The sequence below is a fragment of the Marmota marmota genome, unplaced genomic scaffold (assembly GCF_001458135.2).
Source record: "Marmota marmota marmota unplaced genomic scaffold, marMar, whole genome shotgun sequence".
In the NCBI taxonomy this organism is placed as follows: Eukaryota; Metazoa; Chordata; class Mammalia; order Rodentia; family Sciuridae; genus Marmota; species Marmota marmota.
The window spans coordinates 2,015,102-2,030,062 of NW_025999853.1; the positions used below are offsets into that span (position 1 = coordinate 2,015,102).

The window sequence follows — 14,961 nt, forward strand, 5'->3', positions numbered from 1 at the left end:
CTAGGTCTCATCCTTACAGTTCTTGGGCTCTGGACCCTGCCTGGCAACTTGGGCTCTGGTGCCCGGTTCAGTACGCCCGTGTGTTGTCGAGTTGATGGGCTGATGGTGGGTTCACCGGTCGAGCCTCCTCGCTGCCTCACAAGGACCACCTCGAGGCTTCGTCTCCTCCCTACCATTGAGTCCTCTTGCTCTTTCTGACCTCAGCCTTCCTGCCCAGACCTTATGGGTTGACCGTGACCGTCTGTGGCTTTGACATTGGCTTCTCCCGGGCCTCTCCGCCATCCAGGGGATCTCTACACCATGACCTGTCCATGAGTGACCTCTTCAGGTATCCTAGACTCAGTGCCCAGACTAGGCCAGGCCAGCCTGCTCAGACAGCCTGGACTGTGTCCCCTCCCACCCCCCACAGCCCCCTGGACTGTGTCCCCTCCCACCCTCTTCCCACCTGGGAACACTCTTCTTCAGGAAATGATAGCAAAGGAGTTGTGGAGCCAGGGCGGGGGTGGGGAGGAGGCAGAGGAGCTGCTCCAGGTGCTGATAGGCACGGGCTTCCCTGAGGGTGTCGGAAATGTCCTGGAACCGGCTGTGGGGATGTTGGCACAACACAGTGAACTTACTGAAAACCACTCCAAGTGGGTGTTATGTGAGGCGTGTCTCAATTTTTTCATGCTATTAAAACAAGAAGCCACGGAGAGAGGTGCCGAGGGATTCAGAGAGCCCATCCTGCAAAGGACAGAGGATCAGGGTCAGAGGAAGCACCGGGCAGGGAGCTGGAAGTGGTGATCAGGTCTCTCCTCGCAGAAAGCAAAGGGACAGGTACAGGGTTGTGCCTGCTGCCCCTGAGGGGCACCACGTTTGGGGCTTCTAATGGGGTCCTGGCTCTGCAGTGGGTGGAAGGAGAGGCCAGGAGGGACCTGTGTGGGTGCATTTTCGCAGCCACAGTTACAGCTTTGAGATGGCTCAGGCACACAGAGGGAGCATACACAAGCACGTCGGGAGGATGTTGATTCTTGTTTATTGAGCACCTACTATAGGCCTAGGGTGGTCACCACCCTCTCTCACGTCATCTCCCAGTACTGCCTTCAGGGAAATGCTCGGGCGGCCTCATTCCACAAGCAGGGACCCAAGCTACGAAGCAAAATCTGGGGAACGTCTCCAGCAGCTCTTCCAAGCCCTGGACGTGGGGAGCGGGCGGATACCTGGCGTCAGGGGCCGTTGACCATCGGGGCCCAGCCAGACCCAGCTCCCCGTGGCCACCAGCCACAGGCCAGGTGGGATCTGGACCATTCTAGTGGTATTCCAAGTTTCGTGACTCATCTCAAGCCAGCAGGGAGAATTAGGGAAGAAAATCACATTTTCAGAGCACTTGAGAGCGTTGAGGATTTTCTCTCTTTGGGGAACCATCTGGATCAGAAAACAAAGAACAGGATTCAGAAAGACCTGGAGAGGATCCCAGCCCTGCACTTTTTGGTGAACTTCTCTGGCCTGACTGAGGCTTAGCTTCCTCCTCTGGGAAACAAGCGTAATCAATGTCTTCATCACAGGCTGTTGCTGAAGCGTTTATGAGGATGTGTGTGGAAACGCTTCGCAAACTGTAAAGGGCTCCCGTGCCGTTATTTTCTTCTTTAAAAGGTTGGAATTTTTTTGTGGGGGGGATACTGGGAATTGAGCCCAGGGCACTTTCCCACTGCACTACATCCCCAGTCCTTTTTATATTTATTTATTTATTTATTTTTAAATTTTGAGGCGGGGTCTCTCTAAGTTGCCCAGCTGGCCTTGACCTCTGATCCTCCTGCCTCAGCCTCCTGAGTCACTAGGGTTACAAATTTCCTATTTTAAATCAGAATCCCCAAACTTCTCTGTTCACTCTGAAAATGCATCAGATGCTCTTTTTTTATTTTGTTTTGAGTACCAGGGACTGAACTCAGGGGCACTCAACCACTGAGCCACATCCCCAGCCCTATTTTTCATTTTATTTAGAAACAGGCTCTCACTGAGTTACTTAGCACCTTGCTTTTGCTGTGGCTGGCTTTGAACTCAAGAGCCTCCTGCCTCAGCCTCCTGAGCTGCTGAGATTACAGGCCTGCGCCACCGCGCCCGGCCGTCAGATGCTCTTGGACTTTGCATATAATTAAAATTAAACATTCACTTGTCTTGACTTCAACACAAAAATATTAAAGATTACAAGTTTGATTTTGCCATCACATTTAGTTCTAAAATTTTCCTGAAGTTGACAATTGCTCGAGGCCTGATTTTTCCCATCTGAGGAAAGAAACAGGAATGTCCTTGGGGTGAGGTGTGGCCACAAGTGGCCAGGCCCAGTAACTGCCCCTTCCACTTCTTATGAGGTCTTCAGTCACTGTCAGCGTGGAAAGCAATCCCCTGGTCAGGCTTTGTGTCCTAGGAGGCTTGTCTCTGCTAGCCATGCTGATGCGCTCAGAAGGCCCCGTGCCACATGCTCGGTTGGGAGATCCCTCCCTCCTCCCTTGGCCCCTAGAAAAAGGGGGAATGACAGAGAGGGAGTTCCCTCTTCTGGAACACCCAACTCAGAGTGTCCAGCTTGTCTGAGCCACGTCCACCCCTCCAGGGGCGGGACAGGGTGGGGTGGCCGAGGCGGCTCTCCACTAGGTGATGCTGGTCCACCTGAAACTGAAACCAGAGCCGTTGCTGGGTTCTTTCCCTCGGAACTTGGACGGCCTTCCCGGTGCGCTGAGTGTTATGGGCGACCGCTCGGAAAGCACACTAAGTCCAAATTTGAAACAAACTAGAGAATTTTATTTTATCTCTATTATCCTGGCCAGGGACGTTTCTGCCATGCCCAAATGGCTTCTGACAGAAGGTGCAGGCTGTCTGCGAAGCTGAAAATTGCAAGCAAGCAGGGTCCCAGGACTGAAAGAGCAGTCAGCAGAGCAGCCGGACGACCACATCCTGGGTTCCAGCTCACTGCGGTTGTTCACCCTGGGTTCAGGTTCACTTGCAGGTGTACGAAGCACAGAAAAACAATTTTTTTAAAAAATAATTTTTAAGAACAGGGCTGGGGCTATAGCTCGGTGGCAGAGCACTTGCCTCGAACTTGTGTGGCACTGGGTTCAATCCTCAGCACCACATAAAAATAAAATAAAAAATAAAGGCATGCTGTCCATCTACAACTAAAAAAATTTTCTTTTAAATTTAAAAACGGCTTATATAACAGTTTCATGTGGGAACCATAAAGATGGAGTCACTATGGCTCTATTTACTATTTTATCAATCTATATTTTTTAATCCTGATCTAAAACCTATAACTTACTAATTGTATTGATTAATTCAGACCATAACACTGAGATCCTTGTGGACCAAAGGGGGTTTTGTCTTAGTTCTCAACTCTGGAGCTGCAGACAGCTGGGTGACTTTTCTTATGATGCCCCCCAGTCAAGTTGAGCTGGTTTATAGCAGATCTGTAGGCTCTCCAGGTGGGGTGATTGCTGCTTGTGTCCTTGGAGGGAAGAGACCCCAACTTCCCTCCTCAAAGTGAATCTGCAGCTCCCTCCTCACTGCTTCACCATGAGACTGGTCGGCCAGCCATGACTGTTCCAGAGAATTCCACACTCTGGTTGGATCAGGGCAGGGCTGCAGCTCCTATCAGGGAAATACTCTTTTGACCTGGTCCTCAACTCTGGATCTGAGCCAGTATTTATTTGGCTGTGTATCTCACCGTGATTTTGTGTGGCTGCCGAGCTAGTCATGCTGATAAGAAAGGGAAGGAGTTTACAGGGAAAAAAAAATGACTAAAAAATAATGTTAACTCAGAGCCACGGTCAGAGAAGGGAGGATCTAGAGCTAAGAGACAGTGTGCTGACAGCTGGTGCACTGAGCATCTCTTCCTTGTCCAGTCTGACATTCAACTGAGTATTTAGGCTGTTTATATTTAATGTAATTGTACATATGATTAAATTTTCTTACTGTTTGTTTCTGTTTGTCCCATCTGCCCTTTGTTCTCTTCTGTCTTCTTTGGAATTGATTGTTTTTCTCCCAAGTGATTCTATTTTTAGCTCCATGATTGACTCATTAGGTTTAATCTTTCATCTTATGTTTTTAGTTGTCTATTTAGGGTTAACTATACATATTTTTAAACTTATCTCAGTCTAATTGCAAATAATATTGTCATTTCAATATAAAATGTATTTATACATTTTATTTAAGTGTATAAAATATATTTTGCAGATAGTGTCAGAATTGCTGAGCCAAATGGTAACTCTATTTTTAACTTTATTTAGGAATGGCCAAACTGTTTTCCAAAATAGCACACCTTGCATTTCTTCCAGCAGTGTATGAGAGTTCTAATTTCACCAACACTTGCTATTATCTATCTTTTTTTATTCTAGCCATACCTGTGGGGGGAGTAGTTTATGATCCTGCTGGTTTTCTTTTTCATACCCCCAATGAATGACAATATTGAAATCTTCTCATGCATTTATTGGCTATTTGTATATGTTCTTTGAAAAAAGTCTATTCAGAGCCTTTGTAATTGATAATTTTATGGAGTTGTAAAATTTCTTTTCTTTCTTCTTTTTTCCTTTTTTTTTCCTTTTTTGGTACTGGGGACTGATCCAGAGGTGCTTAATCACTGAGCCACACCCCCAGCCATATATATATATATATATATATATGTGTGTGTGTGTGTGTGTGTCTGTGTGTTCTTTCTTTATAACTGATTCAAGTCCTTATTAAAAAAAAAAAAAAAAACCTTAAGCAAGGAAGAGTGGTCACAGCTTTCAAATGTCAACATGTCAAATGCAGCCAGAGTCTTGCTCCTCCTCTGAGTTGCCAGATACCGTTGCCTCTGTGTCCTCACCTGCAAAACAGTCACATCACATCACACACCCCCATAAGTATGTACAATTTTATATGTCTATTTTTAAAGTGAGAAAATTTTTAAATCTTTAGGGAATGATTAGAAAACTCCCGCCAGGCACAGTGGCACACGCCTGTAATTCCAGTGGCTCGGGAGGCTGAAGCAAGAGGATCCCAAGTTCCAAAGCAGCCTCAGCAACTTAGTGAGTCCCTGTCTTCAAAGTAAAATATAAATAGGGTTGGGATGTGACTCAGTGGCTAAACAAATAAATCTGCAATCAAATGGAGAAGTAAAGGCTCAGCACCACATATAAACAAAGATGTTGTGACCACCGAAAACTAAAAAATAAATATTAAAAATTCTCTCTCTCTCTCTCTCTCTCTCTCTCTCTCTCTCTCTCTTTAAAAAAAAAATGGAGAAGTGAATGCAATGTAAACTAGCTCCTGGGTAGTCACCTGCTGCCCCTCCCTCTAAAGCTGGTGGGGGTGGGGAATGGCCATGAGTGACATTTGCCCCAGATGAAACAAACTTGATGGAAGGATCAGGTGGCTTCTGGGGTCCAGTCCTTCTCCCAGCCCTTTTGCCACCAATGGCTTTGTGGCCAAGCAGTGAACTTTGTCCCTTCTCTGAAATGTGCCCTGGCAGGAAGGGGCAGGGGACTCTCCCAGGGAGGAAGCTGGAGGGCTTCTCGGAGGAAGCGGTGTCAGGTTTGGTTTTTGAAGGATGAATGAGCAGGATATTTCCAGGTGGTAGAAGCAGGTGCTCTGGGCAGAAGAGCCCAGGTAAGCCGATGTCCTGAGGCCATGTGGCGAGACATTCAGCAGCAGCGATGCAGGAGGGATGCAGTAGCACCCGGGGCATGGGGAGACTGTGAAGGGGTGGGCAGCCATGCTGGGGGTGAGGAAGGGCGGGCAGGGCTGCCCTCAAAGCGGGTCAGCAAGGAGGTGGGTGGGGCCGAGGGCGGAGGCTGGCTGGCAGCAGGTCCATGTTTGCTCAGGAGCAGCTCAAAGTTTGCAGCTTTCGGTTTCCCTTTCCAGGGCCCAGAGGATGTGTCACTACCCAGAGGCACACTCTGCGACTGCATCCCTACAGCGGAGGACAGCTGGGTCGGGTGTGAGCTCAGCCAGGGGAAGACTCCTTGGTAAGTCGGGGGTATGATGGCCCCATTTCCTTGTCCTCCCCATAGCTCTGTAAGAGGAGGGTCATTGTGCCCATTTTACAGATGAGCTCCAGGCAGGTCGGGAATCAGTCCCAGGTCCAACAGTGAAGCAGAAGCAGAGCCCGCAGGGTCTGACACTCCCCTGTCCCCTTCTGCAGAAGAGAGGGTGGGGACCTGCTCAGATAGTTCATGAGGTTTCCTCGGGTGCAGCCCAGGCTCCATGGCCAGGTGACCCCAGAGGGAAGGTGATGTCAGCGGTGCCCCATCTCTTTGGGAAATCTGGAGGTGTCCAGACGTGTGGAGGAGGGCAGGAGGGCCCTTTCCTTGGTAAGCACAGAAGTTCCCAGACCCGGTAATTGCCAGAAGGTTCCTTCTGTGCGTGGATTCTGTCGTCTCTCCAAGGCCGCTTCCTGGTCTTGTCTTATCCTGTCCTTAACAGGACAAGTGGCCTCTGCCTCGGCCAGGGAGCCAGGGCAGAGGGAGCTGGAGCAAAGTGACTTTCTTTAAATAGTAGCCGCAGAGCCCAGGAGGCAGAGAACACTCTCAGTCCACTTGGCCTCTGCTGCCACCCCAGCGGGAAACGTAGGAGGCGGGCCCCTTTGCCACAGCTGGCTCATGTCCCACCCCACAATGTGCCTCCTCCTCCCCTTCAGCCTGGACGCCGCTCGGAGCTGTAAGGAAAACCTCTCAGAGACATGACCGACCGCTGGACCATGAACCCAGACCCCAGCAAGGCCTGCCCAGGTAGCCCGGCTTCCTCTTCTCTGGCTGGTTCTTACTGAAGACCCAGAACTGGGGTGGCTCCTTTGACACGGAGTTGGCCTGCAGGGGAGTCAAGGAGGGAGCCCCAGGGACAAGTGGTGCCCCCACCGACCCGGGCCTGGGGGGGTCCCTGCCCTCTCCTCAGGAGGCTGGACACTCCACCCCACTCTCCCTCCACCCACCAGCTCAGGTGGGGCAGGGACACGGCTGGCAGGGAGGAGAGAAGGAGCATGGAGAGGGGTGGACAGGGGCCCAGGGTCCTGCCCTCTCCTCCCCTGCTGCTGGCTGACCTGGGCCTCAGCCATGGGGGGCTGTGCCCTCCAGCTCTGGTTCTGCACCCAGCTCTGAATGGGTCAGCAGGAGGAGTCACTCAGAATGTCACCGAACTCGACCCCATCGTGACCCTGGCTACCTCCCATCTGTGTCACCCTGAGCTCCTCCCCTCCCCTCCCCTCCCCTGTATCAGGAGGACACTGTTTCCTTATTGTGAGGATGTGACATAAGTGCTACGTGGCCTGGGCCAGCACCTGCCACATAGTAGGTCCTCCCTGACTGTCCCTTCTCGCCCCTCCGCCTGGAACCTGACCATCCCAGGTGGGCCTGTGTTAGGGTACCTGCCCGGCACTAGACACCCCCGCGTGTCTAACCAGGGGGCTGCCTAGGGCAAAGGCTAACCCTGATAAAAGGAAAATCTGAAACTCAAACCAGAATAGAGCCACCGTCCACCCCCACCTCATGGGCTCTTCCCGAGTCTCGTTTTCTCAGAACTGTTTCCGTCCCCTTCCTCCATTTCCTTGCAGCCAAGTCAGAGCAAATGGTGCTTCAAGTAGAGCCCTCTGGGAGGGGAGGAGGGGAGGCTCCAAGGAGGCCTGAGGCCCCTGGGCCGGCCTGGGCTGCTGGTGTCACTGGGGAGCCCAGGACCGGGAGAAAGCACAAAGATCAAAGTGGAGGGGCCAGCCCCCCGGCTCGGCACCCTCCTGAAGCGTCCCCCCACTGCCAGTCCTGGGGGTCCTCGAAAAACAGAGGAATCCTCACTGCATGCTGGTTTCATTCAATAGTGAGTAACATTATTTTTAAATTTTACAAAAGCCCAGAGTATTGTAGGGACAGCCGAGGCAGGGCACCCAAGACAGCAGGAAACAGTTTTATTTGGCTGCAGCCAGGTTCAGAGGGCACAGCTTTTGCTGTAATCAATCAAGCCCCTGAACCCCGAGTTCAGGGAGTTTCGGAGTTTTATCCCCAGCGTGTAAGGGAGGGGCTCAGAAGCTCACAGTCTGCAGAAGTTCACATAAAAGCAGCTTTTTCTCTCTCTGTTCTGGGCAAGTTAACTCTTCGAGGACCACACCTGAGAAGGGGAGAGCTTCTTCTCCCCTCTCTTTCCTCCCCTGCCAGCTGTCACCATGGAGCCCAGTTGTAACTTATCTTAAAAATGTAGACAGCTCTGTGAAGCCCAGCTTAAGGCCAGAGGCCTTGTTAAAGGATCTGTCTTTTTATTATCATATTTTACTTTTGCAAACACACTTCCACAAACTACCAGATAAATGTTTGTGAAAAAAAGTAAAGGGGCGTCCAGGTCCTGTGGTGCTGATCTCTTCCAGGCCCGTGGCCACGTGAAATAGAGCAACAGGAAAACAGAAAGTTTACCTCCATTGAGCTCTTTTGCAGAGACTCTTTTGCTGATAGTCCTAAAATCAGCCATGGTGAAGATGTCTGGAGAAGTTTAGTTAAGGTTTTCTGTGGGTGGGGGTGTCACTACAACAGATATACTATAGTGTAGAATGCAGAAATCACCAGATTTTTTTTTTCCTCAGTACTGGGAATGGAACCCGGGGTGTCCTGCCACTGAGCTGCGTCCCCAGCCCTATTTTGTATTTTATTTAGAGATAGGGTCTCCCTGAGTTGCTTAGCACCTTGCTTTTGCTGAGGCTGGCTTTGGACTCGCGATCCTCCTGCCTCAGCCTCCCTAGCTGCTGGGATAAAGGTGTGCACCACTGCTCTCGGCTGAAACTCTGTTTTGAAAATACCATGAACAGTATTTGACATGCAACAGGCATAGGGCAGCTGGAAGTTGTCACTGGAACATTCCACTGTCCAGCCAGAAAGGCTGTCCAGGGCCAAGAACACTTTGTCTCTCTGCAGAGCATCAGGGCACTTCCCTGAACTGTAGTCTTCTTGGGCTCCTATCACAGAATGCCCCAGGCTGAGCAGCTTAAGCCAAAGTCACTTACCTCTAACAGTTCTGGAGGCCAGAGGCCACGCTGCAGGTTTCTGGTGAGGCCTCTCTTCCTGGCTTGTGGAGGCTGCTTCTCACGGGTCCACAAGGCCTTTCCTTGACACAGGGCTGGGGGAAGATCTGGTGTCCTGTGCGCTTCTTCTAAGGACACCAAGCCCATCGATTAGGCCCACCCTTGTGAACAGTTCCATCTTAATTACTTCACTTCCTTAAAAGTCCTATCACCAAACACAGTCACTGGGAGTTAGGGCTTTAACTTATGAAGCTGGGGACACGGTTCAGTCTACAATGCCAGCGACTCCACAGATATACCCCATGGGAACCTGGGTGTAGCTCAGTGGTGCAGTGCTTGCCTTGCAGGTGCAAGGTCCTGTGTGTGATCCCAGCACTGCAAAAAAAAGTACCCCATGTGGCAGCAGCCAGGACGCTATTTCCGCTGTGGCCCACTGTCCCCTAACGGTGCTTTCTTCTCCCCATAGACGGCAAGAGCCTCATTGAGGATGCCATTGAGTATTTGCAGAGCGTAGTGAGCAGAGAGGACCTGGAGCTCCTGCTGACCGAAGAGGCCTGGGAGAGCCTCGTGGCTGGGGCTGATTTGTCCAGGTAGCTGCGGTCGGGAGCTTCCCCCTTCTCCCCCTGTCCTCTCCTGGCCCCAGCCTATCGGATGGTGCCACCACAATCAGGGATCACCTACCCATGTGCCCAGTGTCTCCAGACACACGAGTGTGCTTCATCAATTTTCTAGACATTTCTTTTTTTTTTTTTAAAATACTTATTTTTTAGTTGTAGTTGGACACAATACCTTCATTCTATTTCTTTATTTTTATGTGATGCTGAGGATCGAACCCAGGGCCTCGCACGCATTAGGCGAGTGCTCTGCCGCTGAGCCACAACCCCAGCCCTTTTCCTAGGCATTTCTGAATCCAGTCTAGTTGACCACCAAGGCCTACAATCTCAAGTCCTGACCACATGCTGTCCTCCCCGAGGACCTGCGGTCTCCATCCTGGAGGTTTATGGCTTTAGCCTCCAGTTCCTCTGGAGGTCAGAAATAGCACAGAAGCTCCCATCGGATGTCACATTGTTAAGTTAAGCATCCTTTAATGCTTGGAACCAAAAGTGTTTCAGATCCTGGATATTTTTTCCGGGCCGGGGCGGGGGTGGGGTTACCGGGGATTGAGCTGAGCCACATCCCCAGCCCAATTTTGTATTTTATTAGAGACAGGGTCTCACTGAGTTGCTTAGCATCTCGCTAAACTGCTGAGGCTGGCTTTGAACTCGTGATCCTCCTGCCTCCGCCTCCGGAGCCATTAGTGTTATGGGTGTGCACCACTGGGCCCGGCCCTGGATTTTTTTGTTTGTTTTTGGATTTTGAAATATTTACAGATATATAATTAGCTATCTTGGGAATGGGACCCAAGTCGAAATGTGAAAGTCAGTTTCTTCTCTATACCTTATGTATGCAGCCTGATGGTGATTTTATTTAATATTTTTAGCAATGCCTGCGTTTTGACTGTGACCCATCCCATGAGGTCAGGTGATCAACTCTCCACTTGTATCATCATGAGAGTGCTCAAAAGGTTGCAGATTTTGGAGCATTTCAGGTTTAGATTATTGGATCAGGGATGCTCACCTGTATGGTCTTGAGGCCAGAGAGTCCAGGCAAACAAAGACATTCCTAGCAGGAGGACATTCCAAGGGCCAACAGATCACTTCCCCATAGCTGAGGACAAAGGGAAGCCTTCTCTGGAGCAAGCTGAGTCTTCCCTACACACTAGCATTCTCTGAATTAAAGGGTCTTGTTTGTTTATTTCCCAGTTCTCTTTGTTCAGACACAGAGCACCTGCTCTACAAATAGTTTGGTAGTGACGCCATTGACCTTGAGTGAGAAGGTGCTTTTTCAAATGCCTACCACTGAAGAGCATCTTAAGATGACTTTCACACATGCACCACCTTATTAAGGACCACAAAGTATCTATGATGTTCCAAACATGTTTAGCATTGGAAGAAAAATGCTGAACATCAGGAAAATTCGTTTTCACTTGGTTTATAGTAAAGGCTCTGAGGCTCATGCAGGACAGACACAGCTTACTGAGCCCATTGACAGGCAAGCCAACTGCCTCTCTTAGTCACTGACCTTGACTCTTCCAGGGAGGAAGCAGATGCGCTGTACGAGGCTCTGAATAAGCTTAGAGGAGACATGGCCCTGGAGGACAAGGACATGCTCCAAACCCACGTGCAGGACAGGGAGAGGTTCCTGCAAGAGTTTCCGCAGGTAAAAGCGGAGCTGGAGGAGCGCATAGAGAAGCTCCGCGCCCTGGCAGACAGGGTTGACAAGGTGCACAAGGACTGCACCATCTCCCACGTGGTGGCCAACTCCACCGGTGCTGCCTCTGGAGTCCTCACCATCCTTGGCCTGGCCCTGGCACCTGTGACGGCAGGAGTCAGTCTGGCCCTCTCGGCCACTGGGGTGGGGCTGGGAATAGCCGCTGCTGTGACAACCGTCTCCACTAGCATCGTCGAGCATTCAAGCACTGTGTCCGCCACAGAAGAAGCCAGCAGCCTCGTGTCAAAGAACGCGAGCAACGCGAAGGCCGTTGCCCAGATCGTGGGCCACAATGCACCCAAGGCCATTTCCTTGACCAAGAACTTCATCCAAGTACTGGGCGACATTGGGAAGCACATCCGGGCCATCAAGCTGGCCAAAGCCAACCCCCGCTTAGTATCCAGTGCCCGGCGCCTCATGACGACCGGGAGAATCTCAATCCGAAGTGGCAAGCAGGTACAGAGAGCCTTTGGAGGCACTGCTCTGGCCATGACCAAAGGGGCCCGGATCATGGGTGCAGCCACCGCAGGTATCTTCCTTCTGATGGACGTGATCGACCTCGTGCAAGAGTCGAAGCATTTGCATGAGGGGGCAAAGGCAGAGTCGGCTCAAGAGCTGAGGCAGAAGGCTCAGGAGCTGGAGGAGAAGCTGCAAGAACTCATCCAGACCCACGAGAGGCTGCAGTTGGACCCGTCGCCATGACACCTCTCCTCAAGCAGCACGGAGGTCAGGGGACACGTGCTGGACAGAGGAATGCCTGCATGGGGGCGTTTTATTATATGGGAGAGAGAGAGAGAAATAAAGTCTTTGAAACTGAGTGTCAAGGCGTTTGGCATTCCTGTGGCTGAGCACAGCAAGACAGAGGTTAATGCTGACAGCAAGTGGGTCAATAAGAAGGCAGGAACCCAGAGTCTGAAATAAGGGACAAGAGGGGACACGAATGTGCAGGGAACAGGAAGAGTTTATCTTGGACTAAAGAATACATAGGAAGCCAGGTGTGGTGACACACACCTATAGCCCCAGCTGCTCGGGAGGCTGAGGTGGGAAGATGGCTTGAGCCAGGAGGACGAGGCCAGCCTGGGCAGCAGGGTGAGATTCCATCTCAAAAGAGAAAGAATAAGTGCGGGGGTTGTGAGCAGAGAGGAGGTGGGCAGCAACAGGCAGGGAGACACCAGGAAAGCAGTTGGCCGCAGCGGGGGAGGGACAGCAGCTCCCACACCGCCCCTCCCAGAGCCCCACATCCAGCAACAGGCTTTCCCTGGTGGACTCTGGCCTCGTCTTTCCAGGATCTATTCACCCTTGGTTTATCTCAGGAAGGCAGGGACTTTTTTTTTTTTTTTTGGTGGGGGTGTGTCCTGGGGATTGAACTCAGGGGCCCTCGACCACAGAGCCACATCCCAGCCCTATTTTGTATTTTATTTAGACACAGGGTCTCACTGAGTGGCTTAGGGCCTTGCCATTGCTGAGGCTGGCTTTGAACTCTAGATCCTCCTGCCTCAGCCTCCCGAGCCGCTGGGATGACAAGCATGTGCCACCACACCCAGCAGGCAGGGACTTCTTGATAGTGACAGTAGTGATGGTGGTGATGGTGGTGGTGGTGGTGGTGGTGTTGACAGCAGAGTGGGTGAAGTGCAGGTGGCCAGGCTTCACTGGGGCCAGGGTGCGCTGAGGGACCAGGGAACGTCCAAGGAACCTCCAAACGCAGTATTGTCATATGGTTGATCTGGGGGTGGGGGGGGTGAGTGAGACCAGATTCGAGGAGTGGGTTAAGGAATCTTGTAGTGTGTCTCGATCAGCCAGCTTGGGGTCAAGAGACAGCCTCCCTGAGCCTCTGTTTCCTCATTACTTTGGGAAGGAGTTGCTGGGCAAGAGGACATCCCAGATCCATCTGGCTCTTTCCAGTTCGTGTTCTGTATTCTGTGGTTCAATAAATATTATATGATTGATCCAGGAAAATTGATGTAAAAGAACTGATGGCCATAGGTCAAAGGTGCCCTGGCCAAAGGAAGAGTCAGAAGATCCGGGATTACAGAGGGTAATCTTTTGGGGGGTTTTCTGGACAGAAGTGTGGTCAAGGGTAGCAGAAAGACCAGTGGATCCCCGCCACCTGGGTCAGAGGGAAGGGGCTTATGTATATAGTGGTCAGGATGCGAATGGCTTCATCCAAGCCAGAACGTACCTGGTTTTATCTCAAGCCAACGTCGAAGACATCAGGTACATTCCCAGCACTGATGGAATCTGGTAGTAAATCCTACAAACCGCTCTAATGGTTTATCTACAGTGTGCCAGGAAACTGTGCAGGGGAGACAGCCACATTTACTCCAGGGAAATCGTAGCAATTATAACTCAAGTTGGCCGTCAAGTCGGCCTGGGCCCGCACCCTGATGTGCTGAACCTTTGTGGGTGGACTCATTGGCTCACCTGGGCTCTGTGTGCCTGACTTCCTGTTGCAGGCCCCAAATGGCGATAGTCAAGACTCCCTTGCTGTGGCTTCCAGCGAGTTATTTTTAGTCTGCAACCATGCTTGCGAGCATGCGCTCTCTTATGTGACCTGTTGCCCGTGTGCCTTCTCTGTTTGCCCTGCACATAAAAAAGGCCTATGGAAGCCGGGCGCAGTGGCCCATGCCTGTAATCCCAGCGGCTGGGGAGGCTGAGGCAGGAGGATCTAGAGTTCAAAGCCAGCCTCAGCAATGGTGAGGCGCTAAGCGACTCAGGGAGATGTTGTCTCTAAATAAAGTACACAATAGGGCTGGGAGTGTGGCTCAGTGGTGGAGTGCCCTGAGTTCAATCCCTGGTGCTCCCCCCCAAAAAAAGACCTATGGAAGGACTCATGGACTAAATGCTGGAGCTGGAACTGGACAGTGAGGGCTGCTGTCGTCTCTGAATAAAGAATATCTGCTATCCCAACTGCACTCACGTCTTTCTTCACTACCAGGATCCCGGATCTGTTTCCCAGGGTCTGAGCCTCCATCCAGAGGCTTCCCTTCCCCATGAGCCTTCTCCCAGGGCCTCAGGGAACAGGTCCTCTATGGCCTCACTCACTGGCTCCTACTATCCTGCAGGCCCTGCTGGGTCACCTGGGGGAAGGAAGCTCAGGCGTGTCTGACTCAGGCTGAGTGTAGGTGCTCCCTCCATCCCGCCTCTGGGCCCTGGATTGACATGCAGCACACGAGGTGGATCAGTTCAGAGGGGGCTGCGTGCAGGTGTGCAAGAGGGTCAGAGGTCGAGGGACAGAGATAACTAGACAGCAGACGTCCTCATCCGAGATGTCCTCATGATTCACCCAGACCCCTGCAACAGCTTCCAGAATGGTGTTTCTTATGGCAGTGCCCCAGGCCCTGCCCATCCTCCACACTTGAGTCTATGGATTTGATTAAAAGCACCTGCGTCCAAGTCTTCCGTGGCTTCTCATCACTCAGCACAAAAGACCCCAAACTTCGGGCTGCTTAGAGTAAGTAGCCTGTTGTGGCCTGGGGTCCCCCGAAGCAGAGCCGGAGCCAAGGCTCATGCACAGGGGGCTATTTAGGAACTGGTCCTGGGAGCAGGACGAGGGACCAGGAGGAGCCGTGCACAGAAGGAGGGAAGAGAAGACAGCCATCTGCTCACCCACCGGGTGACTAAACCTGCCAGGACCTTGTGAGGAGCCTGAA

The 14,961-nt window shown here is 51.5% G+C and overlaps 1 protein-coding gene across 2 annotated transcripts; it reads left to right on the forward strand.

Moving 5' to 3' along the window:
• Nucleotides 1-5,828: 5,828 nt before the first annotated feature.
• On the forward strand, nucleotides 5,829-12,128 carry LOC107139899 (apolipoprotein L3-like). 2 transcript variants are annotated; one of them, XM_015482764.2, is made up of 4 exons: nucleotides 5,848-5,975; nucleotides 6,647-6,737; nucleotides 9,468-9,591; nucleotides 11,137-12,128. In XM_015482764.2, the coding sequence occupies exons 2-4, from the start codon at nucleotides 6,689-6,691 to the stop codon at nucleotides 12,011-12,013; spliced, it is 1,050 nt and encodes a 349-aa protein (XP_015338250.1). In that variant the 5' UTR covers nucleotides 5,848-5,975; nucleotides 6,647-6,688; the 3' UTR covers nucleotides 12,014-12,128. The 2 variants fall into 2 exon arrangements, with proteins under 2 accessions (XP_048658077.1, XP_015338250.1); XM_048802120.1 differs by lacking the exon at nucleotides 9,468-9,591 and having other exon boundaries at nucleotides 5,829-5,975.
• The last annotated feature ends 2,833 nt before the right edge of the window (nucleotides 12,129-14,961 follow it).